A 17,320-nucleotide genomic window follows, 5' to 3' on the forward strand; every position below is an offset into this window, starting at 1 on the left:
GTTTGGATTGGGTCCGGTCGTGTGCACCCGCAATATCAGCATAACCAGCTTCAGCGGGGTATCACGAAGCTCTGTTTTTGTTGACACCTTGGGACATGTTTGCATTAAGATTTCCAAAGGATCAACGCATGCAGAGAATGCCATGGCATGATTGGAGGGCCTGCAAGCGGCATTGTCTGGGTCTCGCGGGTGATGAAGACTTCGCTTCACATGCAGTTGTTCAGACCTTGCTTGCGGGATATGTTTCCGTCCAGACCGGATGCGAGTTCCTGTGAGTCTGGCGGTACGTGACTTGTAGTAGTAGCCTTGGCAAGTGGGGGCGGCAGCATTGGAGGATTTCATTGTTGGTGGTGCTCCTTTGAGTATCGAGTCGTGCTTTTCAAGTTGAAAACCCAATGTCTGGCCTTTATTGATTGTGTCTGACAGTGGCCTTGTTGAAGGCATTGTTTCCAGGGTGAAAACCATCTTTGATTGGGCAACGACAACACTTGTGCATTGTTTCCTTTGTGGAGGCATTGTTTTTGAAGAACCTTCTTTGTAGTTCGGGTGCTATCTTTGGTGGTGGTTAGAGTGCTAGTACTTCAGGTAATTGATCATCATGTCAGGGTCATTTTTTCTCTTTTTCTCTTCTTATTTTGTTTTTTAGCCGTGTGCATCCTGGATGCTTTTAAGCATCTTGTTGGTACAGAGACTGGGTGTATTTGGTATCTACTTGATATTAATATATTTCGCTTTTTAAAAAAGGTCCGCCGAACACGACTTCATTATCTGTTTCTTTTTTTAACATCAGTATAGACGCAAGCGCTGATACATATGCGCATATACTCATCCCTATGCGCCTCGTCGTCGAAGGGAATGTCTCCTCCCACTGAAAGCGCATCGTCAAAAATACTGAAAGAAATTTAGAAATAATGCGAGCGCTGGGATACCACTATCCCTCTAACCATCCAACCACATATTGGTTTCCGTTTCTGATGCCCTGTTAACTGGCTTCTTGTAAAAAATACAATTCATTCTTTATTCTTGTTAAACAGCTTCATTTTTAAATAAAAATCGTTTTTCAATTCTCGTGGAAGATTACGAAGCCAACTAGCAGCAGCAGAGGCGAGAGAGCTCAGCCGCAAGTGGAGAGAGGCCACTGAGGCGCCACGTGTACCCAGCCGCTGCCTCACTCACGAGCTCCACTCCCGCTCCCTCTTCCCCACCCAAACCCGTGACATTGCCGTGCGCGCCACCGGCGACGAGACCGCCGGCCTAGATGGCTTCCTCCGCGCTGGCCTCCCCGGCGCCGCGCCCTGCGCCACGCGGCAACCGCCACCCTCGCGCGTGCCCGGCAGCCGCCGCCGCCGCCTCTCCAGTGCCGCGCCGTCTCGGCGCCGCCGCGCGCTGCCGGGCGGTGGCCGCCCCCGCCGGCCCCTCGCCACCCGGGTACGTATTAATCATTACCCCACTACTCGCACCGGCTCTTCGCCGTTCGAACCGTGCCAGAGGCTCAGAGCTCATCAGGCAATCGTCGTCGTCTTTACGTTTGGTTCAGGGTGGCGGAGAGGCCGGAGGCGGACGTGGTGGTGATCGGGAGCGGGCTCGGGGGCCTCTGCTGCGCGGGGCTCCTGGCGAGGTACGGGCAGGACGTGGTGGTGCTGGAGAGCCACGACCGGCCCGGCGGCGCCGCCCACTCGTTCGACGTCAAGGGGTTCCACTTCGACTCCGGCCCCTCGCTCTTCTCCGGCTTCCAGTCCAGAGGGCCGCAGGCCAACCCCCTCGCCCAGGTCACCCTTCCTTCCTCTGCAAACACCAACAGAGCAAAAATTGGGAAACCATTTCAGAGAAATTAATAACTGTCTGAAGTCTTAACTGAACTAATCAACAGAGCAAAACTGTCTGTACTAAATGCAGAAATTATGGTGAGAGCTCGAGGCTGGTCTGATGCAATGATGAATTCTACTGGCCTTGCAGGTCCTCGACGCGCTAGGCGAATCGGTTCCGTGTGCATCCTATGACTCCTGGATGGTTCATGTCCCTGAAGGACAGTTCGAGTCGCGGATAGGGCCGACTGATTTCCTCAAGGTTCAGTTAACTTGTAGCACACGCCAGACTCTGCTTGGTTAATTTGCAGTGAATTGTTCTGGATTCATAGATGTGATGTTCGCTGCTTGGTCGGCAGGATGAGACTGAAATTTGCTAATAAGCATGACTTACAATTGGTTGCTTTCTACCTATGAAACTTAGTAGTGCACTTTGTTTGATGTTGTATGTTACCCTTTGTTTGTATCCCAATGCTCTGGCAGTATAAGTGATTACATATAATTCTTGCAGGACCTTGAGACTTATGTCGGTCTTGACGCGACCCGGGAGTGGCAAAAGCTTCTAGTGAGTTCCCTGCATTCGATATTCAGTTTCTTAGTACAAGTCTGTTTAGCTGTACCTACTGAAATGCTGAAAAAACACATGAAGCCAAATGGGCAATGAATTGTCTCTTTTTTGTGTATAGCATATATATACAAGTATCATTTAAATTTATAGAAGTTTCATGATTCAAATGTGAGACCAAAGGTTAGTTTACCATATGGTACTGTTATGCCCCTTGAAACCTCTGCTAACACGGTATCAAAAACGATCTCAGGATGCAGTTATTCCTATATCTGCAGTTGCGATGGCTCTGCCTCCGCTCTCCATCCGCGGCGATCTGGGCATCCTTTCCACAGCAGCCGGTAGATACGCACCTTCTCTGTTGCAGTCCTTGATTAAAATGGGGCCTCGGGGGGCCTAGGCGCCACGAAACTGCTACGCCCGTTCTCGGAGATCGTCGACTCGCTGGAGCTGAAAAACCCCTTTGTCCGTAACTGGATCGACCTCCTGTGCTTTCTGCTTGCGGGCGTCAAATCCGACAGCGCGCTTTCTGCAGAAATGGTAAGCTGAATTTCCACCACGTTAATTATCCTGTTTCACTTCAGTGCTTGTCCAAAAGAAATCCATGTCCCGATCATCACATGCATGAAAAACGATCTCAGGATGCAGTTATTCCTATATCTGCAGCTGCGATGGCTCTGCCTCCGCTCTCCATCCGCGGCGATCTGGGCATCCTTTCCACAGCAGCCGGTAGATACGCACCTTCTCTGTTGCAGTCCTTGATTAAAATGGGGCCTCGGGGGGCCTAGGCGCCACGAAACTGCTACGCCCGTTCTCGGAGATCGTCGACTCGCTGGAGCTGAAAAACCCCTTTGTCCGTAACTGGATCGACCTCCTGTGCTTTCTGCTTGCGGGCGTCAAATCCGACAGCGCACTTTCTGCAGAAAAGGTAAGCTGAATTTCCACCACGTTAATTATCCTGTTTCACTTCAGTGCTTGTCCAAAAGAAATCCATGTCCCGATCATCACATGCATGAAAATGAACTGTACTAGAAAGTAGTAGAAACGAAATAAATTTATAAAGTAACAAAAACAGAACTTATTTTTTTTGTGTTTCTTATAGAAAGGAAAAAGTAAAAAAGAAAAGGTAAGCTGAATTTCCACCACGTTAATTATCCTGTTTCACTTCAGTGCTTGTCCAAAAGAAATCCATGTCCCGATCATCACATGCATGAAAATGAACTGTACTAGAAAGTAGTAGAAACGAAATAAATTTATAAAGTAACAAAAACAGAACTTATTTTTTTTGTGTTTCTTATAGAAAGGAAAAAGTAAAAAAGAAAAGGTAAGCTGAATTTCCACCACGTTAATTATCCTGTTTCACTTCAGTGCTTGTCCAAAAGAAATCCATGTCCCGATCATCACATGCATGAAAATGAACTGTACTAGAAAGTAGTAGAAACGAAATAAATTTATAAAGTAACAAAAACAGAACTTATTTTTTTTTGTGTTTCTTATAGAAAGGAAAAAGTAAAAAAGAATGTATGTGGCTGCTGGGATTCGAGCCCAGGTCTCCACGGCCACAACGTGGAATTCTCACCACTAAACTACAGCCACATCTTGTGTCGCAATTCTGTATGTTGCCAATATAACATATGAGCCCTGGGTTGCATTTTCATTGCCAATATAATTCATGAATAAATTCGTGTCCGGATATTTGACATTAGATCCATGGGATTTTGTAACTTGTGAGACTTAGCTTTTCCACATCAAATCAACCTTTACTTCTAATTAATCATTGGCGGCTCTGATGAACACTCCCTTGAAATTCGCCCCTGCTCCATGAATATATTCTGAAGTACATAATTCTGAGGATTTATGTTCATCATTTGGTCTAACTACAATGTCAGGTTTATATGTTTGCAGAATGGTACAAGCCAGGATGCAAGCTGGAGTACCCTCTGGGCGGGAGTGGAGCGATAATCGATGCCCTCGTACGGGGTATCGAAAAGTTCGGTGGAAGACTTGCTCTTAATTCTCATGTGGAGAAGATTTTGATCGAGAACGGTCGGGCTGTTGGCGTCAAGCTACGAGGTGGACAGGTAAGCCGCTCCAGAGGATACCGTTTTATTGCCAAATATATGAAGTATAATATTAGTTCATGGGAATTAACAGCTTGACAATTATTAGTAAGTCTTTGATTCAGACGACATATATTTCATAATATCTTCAAGATGCCAAAATTCCTCGAGTCAGATGGTACAGTACAAAATGCAATAATTAATACAGCCTGTTAGTGGCAGGAAACTACATGCTCCAAATCTTCTAAGCCACTGGCCCAATTCTTGATAGATTGAAATGTCCTTGCCTCAAACAACCAAATCATCAGCTTGCTCCAACGTCAAAGTCCAAGAACTCGGCTAATCACCTCTGTATCTTTCTTTGCGCCCCTTCAGCAGTCGGATAAGCGAAGCCTTTTACTGAGCAATAGCAGGTGATACACCTGGTTATCCCTAGTTTCTTATCTCTCGAGTCAAAGGAACATAAACCGCCAAGATGTTCACAAGTTCCCTTCAAAATGGGCAAAGAGAAATTACTGTTAGAGAAAAGATGTGGAGCAAGAGCAAGAATGGCTTTCTTATGTCCACATTAGAAGCTTGCCTTCGGTATCACGTTGTGTTCTTCGGCAGTTTCCATCTTCTTCAGAAAATATGTATAAAGCTCAATATCTCCTGGAAACTGTGAGGGGGAAATGAGGGAAGAAAATATTAACAACACTGCTTATGAACCCTTATAACACTAAAAAAAAGGTCAAGAGATTTTACAAAACAGAACTTAGTTACCAGCTTATCGACCTCATTACAGATAATCCTTTTGTAGGTACCATCCTTGATGCTTTTCTTTGGAGGTGACTGTGTTTTGTTATACGCAACAAAAATTGAATTAGAATATTTCCAAATCATAAACAGACAATAAAATGCAAATACAGAGAAATTTGAGCAAATAGATGAATTGCGTAGGTATGCATGGATTTAAGATTATTTGTTGAAAGCCAATTTGTCAATGATTAATATGATATCTCAATTTCCACCAAATAATAATCTGAAAATCTTGTTATGTTAAGTACATTTTCAATCCTCGCGCGTCAAAAGTTTGAAAGTGTACAACTAGATCCCAATTTAAATTTAGCTTCTGTTTAAATGATAAATAAGTTGCAAAGAACTGAATGACAAAGAAAGATAGCTCTGACAAAAAGCCACTTCAAAAATAGAAATGCCACAAAGTGCTACTCTTAAATATTTTCACATCTCATCTAAGGATATATGTACAAAATGCCTTTCCTGAAAACTCCCTATAAGATAGGATAGCAAACATGTATTTACCGCTTAAGCACTGATGCATTAGAGGAATTGAAAGAGTCATATTAATCAGAAGATAGGGCCGTTTGGTTTCTATGGAGGAATTAGGCTTCATCAGGAACATAGGGCCCGTTTCGTTTGCTACCAACATGAGAGAAGCCTTACCAAACTTTTGGGGCATTTCCAAATGTTAGTGCCAAACCAAGTGGAAGCCATTTTTATTGGCTTGCCAAGGCAAAAGTTGGCACTACACCAAGCAAATCAAACATATGCATGTTTTGCTTTAATTTTCATGAATAAATAGCCCAAATTGCTTGACAAGATAAATTCATGGTAAACACATGAGACCATGGCAAAAGAGTTGTTTGAGGAAAGTGTCGTATGCTATGGAGGAAACACAAAATTCTAACATCAGAAGAACGCTATTGACTAAAAGGGTCATTTGCTCTTCTTGGAAAATAAATAAATGATAAGCTTTGAATGCTACCTTAGCACCAGTAAGATCAATAAGATGATCAACCTGAAAAGTATATGCAGAACAATTAACTCCATAATGTGCAATATTGTGTGTAAACAAATATTAAATGGATGGTAATAATACATGTGAACCAGTACCGTATCTTGTACAGAAGATTCACAATCCTCCAAATCTAGACCAGCAAACTCAGTAAGATCGTAGACCAATTGAACTTTTCCTTCTCGGATTTGGTCGATAATATCTTGACGGTCCTTTCTTTTAATGAGAAGTTCATGCACAACATAGTAATACAACTGATGCCTCTGCCCCATCTTCTCCAGATGCTCCATGAGTTGTAAGCACTCATTGACAGCAATCTTAATTTGGAAAAATAGCATTTTATTGAAAAGTTTATTTTCCATGACGATAGCCTTAGCAAGCACCCCATCTCTGGTCTCTCTATACCTCGCTGACTCCATTAGCTTGTCAAAAAACTCGATGTATTGCAAATCACCATCCAGGGTGGTAGGTTCAATATAATTACAACATGGAGAGGAATAATGTCAACACAAAAAACATAGAAAGCTAAGACTCCAAATGCGGTACATTACATAATCAATGCATATATGAAATTAAGTGATAGTTGGAGGAAAGATCTAGATGTGTACCTACCTCCCCAGTAAATTGGTGGAAGAAGTGCGGATAGGACTTTGCTTTGATGCCATCACGTATGGCATGATAGTAGTATGTCATGGTGCGAGTCAAGTCGACACGTAGCTCCTCCTTGGCTGCCTGGCAATTGAAGAGGCTCTCTTCTGAATTTTGAGACTCTTTCAGATGGTACATGTCCAAACGAACACGAAGAACTTCATCACTAGTGATGAGTGGCTGTGGTGAATCCACCTTCTCCCCGAGACTCACGTCCAAAGCTGATCCCATGTTGTCACGCCATTCCCCTTGTTAGCAATCAGCAACATTGCTTCCTCTTCGCCCCTTTCCCTTTCTCGATCTAGTATGTGGCACGGGTGACCACGGTTTGCCCGACACTTTATTATAATCTATTTCATCGTATTCATTCGCCTTAATCTCCTCCTCATCTTCCTCCCAGGGATACTTGCATTTATTTGTGTAGAAGGGGATGTCACGGAATTCAGCAAGAATGTGCGTAATTGGCAGGTTTGTAGGATAACTAGGACCCGCATCATTACCAGGAGTATATATGTACATCAACATCAAATAAAAAGATCTCTTTATGCCTCCTGGAACGAGAGCAGCGTGTGTGAATGCAAACTGTATAAAAATAGCCTGCTTAGAACTGAAATTACATAAGAAAGAAGGAATCGTAACTTGACCCAATAGCAAACAATGCGCAAGGCCTTGGATTATCCGCGATATCTGGCTACTGTTACTGGGTAGCGTGGTACTGAGTCATCTGTTGATCCTGGTAAGATGAAATCTAATGTAGTACGTAGTTGGAACTCAGTGGCAACATGGGACCTAAAGAAGGCGAGATGATCGAGCTAGGTTTCAAGTAATAACAAGATCAAAAAGCATGTGTGTGCGTTGGCGTTGGAGATTCAGAAAGCAGGCTACCTTGTAGGCTTGTACAGCACTGGAAATTCACAGGAGCGGGCGAGGGGAGAGAGAAGGCAGTGGCACAGTAACCGAGAACCTGAATCGGACGGGAGAATCCAAGGACGGTGAGCCGGGGGTGGCGGCGCTGAAGGGCCCAAAGACGACGGAGGCGGCTCAACCTAATTAAGCAGTCGAATAGAACAGAGGTGAGAGATGAATTCTTACGCGATTACAGTTACCGGGTGAGGTGTCAATACATGGTTGGAAATCAGAGGGGACACAGTAAAATCAATACTAAGAGTACTGGAGTAATATTTTAGTATCCAATAACGGAAATAGTAACTCGCGAACGTTCACCAGGGAGCAACTGCCAGCGAATGACTAAACTGCCACACGATCTTGATCCTACGGTGCAGACTGGATAACTTTTCTACACTCAAAATAAAAGAAATGCCATGAGAGTTTTGCAAAAAAACAAAGCAACCCAGTTTCCGAAATATACTGAAACTGTCAGACGAACGTTCGTAAATGCCATCTCTTGTGGCGAACGTTCGCCAGATAGTAAGGCTCCAATTCAGATTCATGTGGCATATCTTTAGTTATGAAGCACTCCCTCTGTCCCAAAATAAGTGTTGCTGATTTAGTACAACCTTAGTACAAATCCGCAATAGCCAATTCTACATAGTATCATCCTTCCCAAGTAAACAAAGTGCTATCTTCTGTACTACTGTCTACTGGATATCCATCCCATTAAAGATTCAGGCCTTTGCCACCTTTGCACTAGCTAGTGGCAGACCATGGAAATCTTGTAGGCCAAGACGAGCGACCTCCTCGTTGTCTCATGCATCTGTTTTCGAGTGCCATGCATGATTACCTTTTCCTTCGTATCGACTTCCATCATGCTTGAAACATTGAATCGGCTGCTGAAATCCTGTCATGAATGAATGTTTTCCTCTTTGCAGATTGTACGTGCGAAGAAAGCGGTCGTTAGCAACGCGTCCATGCGGGATACCTTGGGTCTTCTGCCACCAGATGCCGTCCCGAGATCATACCAAGATCAAGTGAAGGTGACCCCCCGGTGCGATTCGTTCATGCACCTCCACCTGGGTTTCGACACGGAGGTTGGTTAATTTGGTTGTCATATAGTACTATATGCTTCATCCTAACAAATTATCCCTGATAGTCATGTCTACTTCCATGTTTGCTTAATCGGTACATTTTCTCGCTGTAACCATCTATGTATGTAACTGGACAGTGTGTCAAGGAGGACCTTGGGATCCACCATATCGTGGTTAATGACTGGGACAAAGGGGTCGACGGCCGGCGAGCAGAACGTGGTGCTGATATCGGTCCCCAGCGTTCTCAGCGAGGGCCTGGCGCCGCCGGGGAAGCACATCCTTCACGCGTACACACCGGGGACGGAGCCTTTCGGCCTGTGGGACGGGCTCGACCGGAAGAGTGCGGCATACCGGAGCCTAAAAGAGGAGCGTTCCGAGGTACTCCACATAGTAATATGCAACATACTAGCTAGTAGAAATGTAGAATTGCTACTCTTCCAGTAATCCACGTAATAGCTTTGTTCCCATGGTCTCTTGGAATCAGCACCTAGATAGAAAATCGATGCACTTTACCACTTTCAACATCCTTTGGAGCTCCTTTCGTCCAAAGTTTAGCAAAAAACTCCTTTCACAAAAGTGAAGCAAAAGTTAGTTTAGACAATCCTTCCTTTTTACTGGCCATGAGCTGCTGTTACCTGCTGTCTGTCTTAACCAACTTTGTAGTAATGCAAATGCAAGCTTTTTCCTTGCAGGTGATGTGGAAGGCGGTGGAGCTGGCCCTGGGCCCGAAGTTCAGCCGGGAAAAGTGCGAGGTGAAGCTGGTCGGCACGCCGCTGACGCACAAGCGGTTCCTCCGGCGGAACAGGGGCACCTACGGCCCGGCCATCAAGGCCGGGGAGGCGACGTTCCCGGGGCAGGCGACGCCGGTCCCGCAGCTCTTCTGCTGCGGCGACTCCACCTTCCCCGGGATCGGCGTGCCCGCGGTGGCCGCCAGCGGGGCCATTGTCGCCAACACGCTCGTCTCCATGGCGCAGCACTCGGAGCTCCTCGACGCCGTCGGCATCTGACCGGTAACTGTGCCCAGTGCAGGACACGTTCTGGTAAAGTGGTAAGTTGAGCACATGCTTGATTACCAGCACCTTTGCTTGGAGTCCAGCTGTGATGAATCAGCTTCTCACAGCACACGCACACTTTGCACTTTACAGTGGCATGTAAGAACTGTAGTAGTATTACTAGTAGTATAGCTGGGCTGGCATGGCATGGATTGACCGGTCAGCGAGCTAACGACAGCGAGCACGATGAGCATGATGAGGATGAACCTTTTGGAGTGCTCCTCTCTGTTGCTGCTGCCACTTGTTTCTTGTTGCCATTCTTGTTGGGCAAAGTTGTGTGTGTGGCTGCAGATGCATTGCCAGGACTTTGCTTGCTTGCATCAAGTTTCAAGTATCACCAGTTTATTACATCAAAGTTTCTCTCCCTGCATTGCAGGCAGGCAGGCAGGCAGCTGTGGAGAAGAACCATGCAACATTTTGTTCAGTGGAGTATAAAGATACAGAGAAAAAGAAAGCAGCATATTAATCAGCACATGAGAAGATTTATTAATCAGCACATGCAGAAGAGACAGGCAGAGTTTTCTTATGTGCTCCCTCCGTAACTTAATATAAGATGATTTTTGACACTATGACAGTGCCAAAAAATGTTTTATATTTTGATACAGTATACAGAGGGGGTAGTTTGCAAAAAAAAAGAAAAAACATGGTTGAGAATGTATATAAAGTGTTACATGCTGCCTGTACATCACTGATTGTTCAGGTACAGTATAGTGCTACTTACTCCCTCCGTTCCTAAATATTTGTCTTTCTATACATTTTAAATAGACTACAACATACAAATGTATGTAGACATATTTTAAAGTGTAGATTCACACATTTTGCTTTGTACGTAGTCACTTCTTGAAATCTCTAGAAAGACAAATATTTAGGAACAGAGGGAGTACATGACATGGAGTTCCAGCACTGAATAACGCAGCCTCTGACAGAGTGGTCTCCTGTTTCTGCCGAAAGTTGTGTGGCACCACACCTCATGGCTCATGCAGCCTTGTGTCCACTTCGGATCACAATGTGTTGGATTTTGTGTTGAATATTACAGTAAAGAATTGGATGCTCTGTCTTTGTGCGTGTGCAACTTTGAAAGCTTGTTTCACAGAAGCATCATCATCTCTCCTGCAGAGCACAAAAAGCTATACTTGTCTTTTTTGTCTTTCAGAAAATGCCCTTTCCACGCCCATGTACCTTCTGTATCTTCCTGTGTCATAACTGCAAAATTAACGGCAGTTGCATCACTGAGGACGTAATATCCAAAATATTAAGCATTTCACTAACAGTTTTTTTTCAACTGCCAATGTTTAAATACAGTATAAGATAATCCTTTCACATCAGAGGTCACTCCCAGGTAAATAAAAATCTCATCTAGTATTATCCATCCATCCATCAGTCAATCCACACAAATTTCGCTGCCAAATTGACTGCAAAAAAAAGGCGTCACCTTCACAGTTCTTCAGAGTCTCAGCCTCAGTTTGTATCTTTCCTCCTTTCTTTCGGTTCACATGCTCGCCATCACCTCCTCCTCCTCAACTATTTTTCTACTCCATGCCAATAATGTTGAGTGCCAGAAAAAGAAAAGTTTGGAGGGCAGAAGGGGAGGAGCAGCCGCCCCCTGCCCTCCACTCACTCCCACTCTCCCTCCCTCACTCGTCAGTCACCATTACCTACTGGCCGGCCGGCCCGGTGACCGTCGCCCCCCTCCGCCGCCCCGAAACCAGCGGTTCGTGCAGGGAGAAGAATCGCGGGAACCGTGGAACCGCTGAGGGGCTGCGGCTTGATCTGCTCCAGAATTTTCGGCCTTCGATCTCCCCGGCAGGTTTGGTTTCAGGTAATGGTTCTTGGATTCTCTGATCCCGCCGGAGAAAAAGTTCATCTTTATTGCCCGCGCCGGCCCGGTTTGCGGCTGGTTCGACCCAATTGTCTCGGAGGATCTTGGTCCAATTTCCTGAGGGATTTGTCCCTCACGATTTGGAGAGAGTCGCTGGTTTTTTTATTCAGTGGATCTTCTAGGTCTCTGGGTGGGTACAAATTCGGCTGATGTTTTTTTTTTTTCAGGAGATGTGTGCTCTGACTGAAGAACAATTTATTATTTCCTGACGATTATTTTCTGGGGGATTTATCCATTCCGAGTTAATCTTGACCGAAATTTGTTGTGGGCAGCTGTTGTTGAAGCAGGTGGTGGAGGGAGCTGCATTGGCAGTAGGCTGATCCTTCTGCTGGCAAGGAGATGAGCCCTCTGCTGTTTGCAGACGCTGACCTTGGTGATCTCCATTAATTCCTCACCAATCAGCTGGGAGATGGCGTATTCTGGGCAGAGGCATGCCGGTGCCGCCGGGAGCTCGTCGCGGCAGGGGAATGGCTTGAAGGGGCAGGCCAGCTCAGTCGAGTTCCTGGGAAGGGGGATGGTGGGGATGCAGCTCAGAGATGCAAAGCCAGATGATGCTGATGATGAAAGGGTAGGTTGATTGGTCACTATTCCTGTTTGATTGACTCGTTACTCAACTAATTGTACTGTTTGAGGTAGAATGAGCAATTTATCAGTAATCACTGTATTTAGTCTACGATGAAATGGCACTGCGTGATTCTGCTCTGCCGCAGATTTGCGGTGTGTTCTAGAACCTGGGAATGCAGTTTTATGCTCTGGCTTTGCTCTGTTATGCCTCATGTATATCCACAGCAAGCCTAAGGATAATTGTTGATCAACTCTGCAACTTGTTTTACTGGATAAAGTGACTCAATTCTACATTTTCAGGACAATGAGCCAGATGTGGTTGCAGATTCTGGTTCTGAAGCTGGTCAAATAATTGCAACCACAATCCGTGGTCGAAATGGTCTGCCTAAACAGGTAAAGGTGATGCTACATTCATCTTGACAATCTATAATGTTTGGCTGTCAAAGCACAATTTGCTGATATGGTGGTTAATGAAACAGTCCGTCAGTTACATTGCTGAACATGTGGATGGAACTGGTTCTTTTGGGTTGTATTTCAGGTAAACTTCTGGCCTTTGCGTTGTCTAAACTGGTCTATGCTCAACTGATTGTCAATGGCATATAACCTCTTATTGTCAACTCTTCAGGCGAAATGTCGAGAAACAGGAGAAGTCGTTGCCATCAAAAAGGTTCTTCAAGATAAGCGTTACAAAAACAGGGAATTGCAAATTATGCATATGCTTGACCATCCGAACATTGTTGGTCTTAAGCATTACTTCTTCTCAACCACTGAAAGGAATGAGCTTTATCTTAATCTTGTCCTTGAGTTCGTTCCAGAGACAGTAAACCGGATGGCAAGACAGTACAACAGAATGAATCAAAGAGTGCCCCTCATTTATGTCAAACTATACACTTATCAGGTCTGACCTGACCTGGCAGTTAATTTTCTGAACGATGTTATGCTTTGCACAATTGTCCTCCATCTTTATTTGTTTTTACAAAAAATATTTTAAAGTTAATCGTTGCACTAGTTATGCTGTGATGTGGAACTCGTGGTATATGATATGTTCCCTAATTAGTTGCAGCACATTTTTGTCCTCATGCCTGCTTGAAACTTATGTTCCAATACTTGAGTACTGTATTGGGACCTATCTACAAGTTTCAGATTAGTTATTCACATTGATGGCTTGACTAACAACCCAAAATAAATTCTGAGACATCCAAACGTACAACCGAACCAGCCTGTCAGTTCTACAGTCTTTGAATTTATGTTCTACAACTTTCTTCTTGTATGTTTACTTAATCAGAAGGCGCTATTTTCTTTGTATATATCAGTATATCACACAGGCGAGTAGATGCCATACGTTTTTTTTCTGAGATAATTATGTGCACATTTTTGTAGTAGTGTGAACGTTATCTCTACTAGGGACTCCAATAGACCATCTACTGTATAACCGATGAATCACACATTAGTGCATCCTTGTTATTTACTTGCTTCTTCTTACTACAGATAAAAGTTTAGTTAATGAGTTCTGTCATATATCTGTAATCTGTAATCTGTTTGCTCTTTGTAGTTGCTCAAGTCAGAATATAATGTCCCGGCCATGCAACAGAATTGTTCCTTCAGTTGTCTTTTGATATTGAGTATTAGCTTTACAAGTCGTCTAATTATTGTTCCTGTAATCTCATAACTTTGCAGATATGTCGAGCACTTGCTTATATACACAACTGTGTTGGCATCTGCCACCGTGATATCAAACCACAGAACGTTCTCGTGAGATTTTAACCTCCCTTTCTATGCTTATTGCTTAATATGTTGTGCTATACATATCTTTCCTCACCCTCTGAATTGTTTGGCCAGTTGAGCTTTCTTTACATCAGGAAGAACAATTACTAAACAAATTTGAAGAACCACTAATACATTTTTACTAACCCAGTGAACTTTCCACTGTTGGTTAACCCACATACACACCAGCTTAAAATATGTGATTTTGGCAGTGCAAAGGTCTTGGTAAGTTATCTTCTATATTAGATTTTGAAATTTAAATGCACGAGTCCTGCTGATTTTGAAAAGAGCATGCTAAACTTTCTTGATAATAAGAATAAAAAAGGTGTGCAGTTATGCCAGTAACCTACCAAGACATGGTGATTTCTATTTTTTTTGATGTAATGTTTTGAATATATGCAGGTCAAGGGAGAGCCAAATATCTCCTACATATGCTCAAGATACTACCGAGCACCAGAACTCATATTTGGTGCAACTGAATATACTACGGCCATTGATTTGTGGTCCACAGGCTCTGTCATGGCAGAGCTGCTTCTTGGACAGGTTTTGTTCACGCATATAGTCATTTCATTTTACTCTGTAGCTGCTTCTCATAATATTCATCCATGCAGCCTCTTTTTCCTGGGGAAAGTGGAGTTGATCAGCTGGTTGAGATTATCAAGGTGAAAACTTATATGACATCTTAAACTGGTCTGTCCTGAGACCTGTATTCTTTACAATGACATGTTCAGTCATAGTGCCTTGCAGGTCTTGGGTACTCCAACAAGGGAAGAGATCAAGTGCATGAATCCAAACTACACGGAGTTCAAGTTCCCACAAATTAAGGCTCACCCATGGCACAAGGTAATTTGCATATTATGTCTGCCATGCTTGATTAGTGGCTGTTTGTTGTGCAGCAGCTGTTCGATTTGGTGCATACTTTTGGAAACAATGACTGTCGTGCTGTTAAATAGTGAGAAATAATAATTAACATAGAAGTCATTTTCATGTCATCTATATGCTCAGGCGCAAAATTAAATCAACATATTTTCTCATGGTTCCTCTGTTACCTCAAAATTTTCTTTTTATTCAGGTTTTTCAGAAAAAGCTTCCACCTGAAGCAATGGACCTTGTCAGCAGGTTTCTCCAATACTCGCCAGATCTTCGGTGCACTGCTGTAAGGCCACACGATCATTTTCTTATGTTGCCTTCCAAATTGCAGATTGATAGACTATGAGCTCATTTATGTTCTAACCATGGAACCGTTCTTCAGATGGAAGCCTGCATGCACCCGTTCTTTGATGAGTTGAGAGATCCAAACACCCGTCTACCTAACGGCCACCCTCTACCTCCCCTCTTCAACTTCAGATCTCAAGGTAGTGTAACTGTATCTAAATAGCAGTAGCAGCAGTCAAACCTTCACACTCAGTGATTCGCTTCCTGCGAATCTTGGTTGCTATAGGCTTTGCCTCATTGCTGCATTTGTCATGCTTTCTCCAGCACCTTTGGTGTGTCGGTAGTTACATTTACCTTCAGTCTTCCTAGTTCAGAAATGCACCTATCTGCATCTAGTAAACTGCTGCCAGCTGAATCAGCCCATTTTATGTGCCATTTGCAGAGCTAAACGGTATACCTCCAGAAGTCGTCGAGCGCCTGGTTCCGGAGCACGCGAGAAGGCAGAACCTGTTCATGGCGCTCCGCACCTAGTTTTCGCGTGCCCTCCCCGTGTTTTTCGCGTTGTTTGGGGTCTGGTCTCTGGAGGGAAGCTGTAGCTTTGTGTGGGTGCAAGCGCTGGAGTAGTAGAGTTGCCCCAGGGTGCATGTGAGGTTTGGAGGCTTTCATGGTTGGTGTGTATAGATGATTTGAGGCTTCTGAAAGTTTCTTGCTTTGGAGCTCGTGTGCAGTTACAGTGCTTGGATGAGTTGATTGTGCAATCAAAATCGTTCAGAAATATTTGCCCTCTTTATTTTCCATAGTTACGACTTACTACCAATGCCTTAAGGCTATATTAGTTGACTCTTCACGGAAGGAAATGTGTGTTGGTAGTTGAGCACATCATGCATAAGAACTGAGACCCTTTTTTTTTACTTTTTCTTTTGAGATGGCCAGAACTGAAGCTCTGGTGGTAAAAGGTGCACTTCAGTTTTTTTTAGGGGGGAGAAGTAAAATAAGAGGTCGAAGTGCAGTAGCCTCTTGACGAGTTGGGCCATCTAGAGATTTGGGTAAGAATACCCACATGGCAAGCCTCAGGTAACTCTGTCCACTTTCTTTGCTCTTTTTGTTGTTTCCTTTTCTTTTTAAACATTATTTTACCTTCCTTTTTATTATAATTATGGGTTTATTTTTTATTTTTTATTTCTTATTTCACTTTACTCACTATTTCTTTTGCTTCAGATGGGAATTTTTTATTTTAAATCTCGTTTTTTATTTCTTTTCATCTTATTTTTATTACTACTTTATCAATTCAAATTTATTTCTTTTTTGGTGGAAAAAATACATTATTGTTTATGCGATACATGAACACTTTTGTTTTGGAAAATGTGATTTTTTTCAACAACTCTATTATATATTCTTGTTCAAATAGATTATTAAAAAAATGTTCAAGTACTCTATTTTATTAAAAAAAATTACTAAAGGACGACAGTGGGAGATGACACATCTTGATGGAAGTGCAAAAAAGACTATCTATGGCGTGCCAAAAACAGCCTTGTTGGCGTGGACACCCGACGCCAATAATATAGTGCCATTATTAAAAAATAGTGGTGGCGTTGGAGCTTACATCAACACTATATTGGACGGTAATGGCATGCCACGTGGCCAACGCCAACAGTAATATTCATCAGTAGTGACATTTCATGTTGTTGTGATGCCAGTAATTTGATATTTTCAGATTTGAAATAAAGGCTGTACAACGGCGATCGCAACCAAAATGACAGTATAATCCTGTTTAAGAACAGTAAATAAATCAACTTTAAATAGACCGAATAACAACATTTAAGTTCAACAATGCACTTATTGATATAGTTCAACAAAGCAGGCAAAGTAACACATGAACGTACAAGTTTAAATAAATAGAGGTAATAATTACATGAGATCTTTCATGCATGACAACTAGCTAACTAGACTTTTCGGCAAACGAAGTCAAGGCCATAGTACGGAGTAAGTGAACCATCGTCGCTGCCAACAGGCCTATAGTAGACCATTATCTTGTCACGATCGTAGTC

The 17,320-nt window shown here is 43.4% G+C and overlaps 1 protein-coding gene, 1 non-coding gene and 1 pseudogene across 9 annotated transcripts; 2 read left to right on the forward strand and 1 right to left on the reverse strand.

Annotated features, from left to right (window-relative positions):
- Positions 1 to 1,108: 1,108 nt before the first annotated feature.
- Positions 1,109 to 10,647, forward strand: LOC125529576 (annotated as a pseudogene).
- Positions 3,895 to 3,966, reverse strand: TRNAH-GUG. The gene has a single exon. It is a non-coding gene; the product is annotated as a tRNA-His (tRNA).
- A 776-nt stretch (positions 10,648 to 11,423) lies between the features above and the next one.
- LOC125529584 (shaggy-related protein kinase delta) lies at positions 11,424 to 16,069 on the forward strand. Of its 8 annotated transcripts, none has more exons than XM_048694002.1 (13): positions 11,424 to 11,729; positions 12,062 to 12,357; positions 12,654 to 12,752; positions 12,833 to 12,891; positions 12,979 to 13,251; positions 14,031 to 14,105; positions 14,286 to 14,342; positions 14,520 to 14,660; positions 14,729 to 14,779; positions 14,865 to 14,960; positions 15,190 to 15,273; positions 15,370 to 15,472; positions 15,715 to 16,069. In XM_048694002.1, exons 5-13 carry the CDS (start codon positions 13,063 to 13,065, stop codon positions 15,801 to 15,803), a joined length of 885 nt encoding a protein of 294 aa, XP_048549959.1. In that variant the 5' UTR covers positions 11,424 to 11,729; positions 12,062 to 12,357; positions 12,654 to 12,752; positions 12,833 to 12,891; positions 12,979 to 13,062; the 3' UTR covers positions 15,804 to 16,069. The 8 variants fall into 8 exon arrangements, with proteins under 8 accessions (XP_048549959.1, XP_048549974.1, XP_048549982.1 ...); XM_048694017.1 differs by having other exon boundaries at positions 12,654 to 12,746; positions 14,849 to 14,960; XM_048694025.1 differs by having other exon boundaries at positions 12,654 to 12,746; positions 14,855 to 14,960.
- Positions 16,070 to 17,320: the final 1,251 nt, after the last annotated feature.

The sequence above is a fragment of the Triticum urartu genome, chromosome 1 (genome assembly GCF_003073215.2).
Source record: "Triticum urartu cultivar G1812 chromosome 1, Tu2.1, whole genome shotgun sequence".
Taxonomy (NCBI): Eukaryota; Viridiplantae; Streptophyta; class Magnoliopsida; order Poales; family Poaceae; genus Triticum; species Triticum urartu.

Bases quoted from the DNA above. Each gene is read 5' to 3' on its own strand.
- LOC125529584 (XM_048694042.1), top strand. From the start codon at position 12,199: ATGGCGTATTCTGGGCAGAGGCATGCCGGTGCCGCCGGGAGCTCGTCG. The intron at 13,252-14,030 runs GTCTGACCTGAC...ATAACTTTGCAG, and splicing joins TCAAACTATACACTTATCAG to ATATGTCGAGCACTTGCTTA. The intron at 14,343-14,519 runs GTAAGTTATCTT...GAATATATGCAG, and splicing joins TTGGCAGTGCAAAGGTCTTG to GTCAAGGGAGAGCCAAATAT.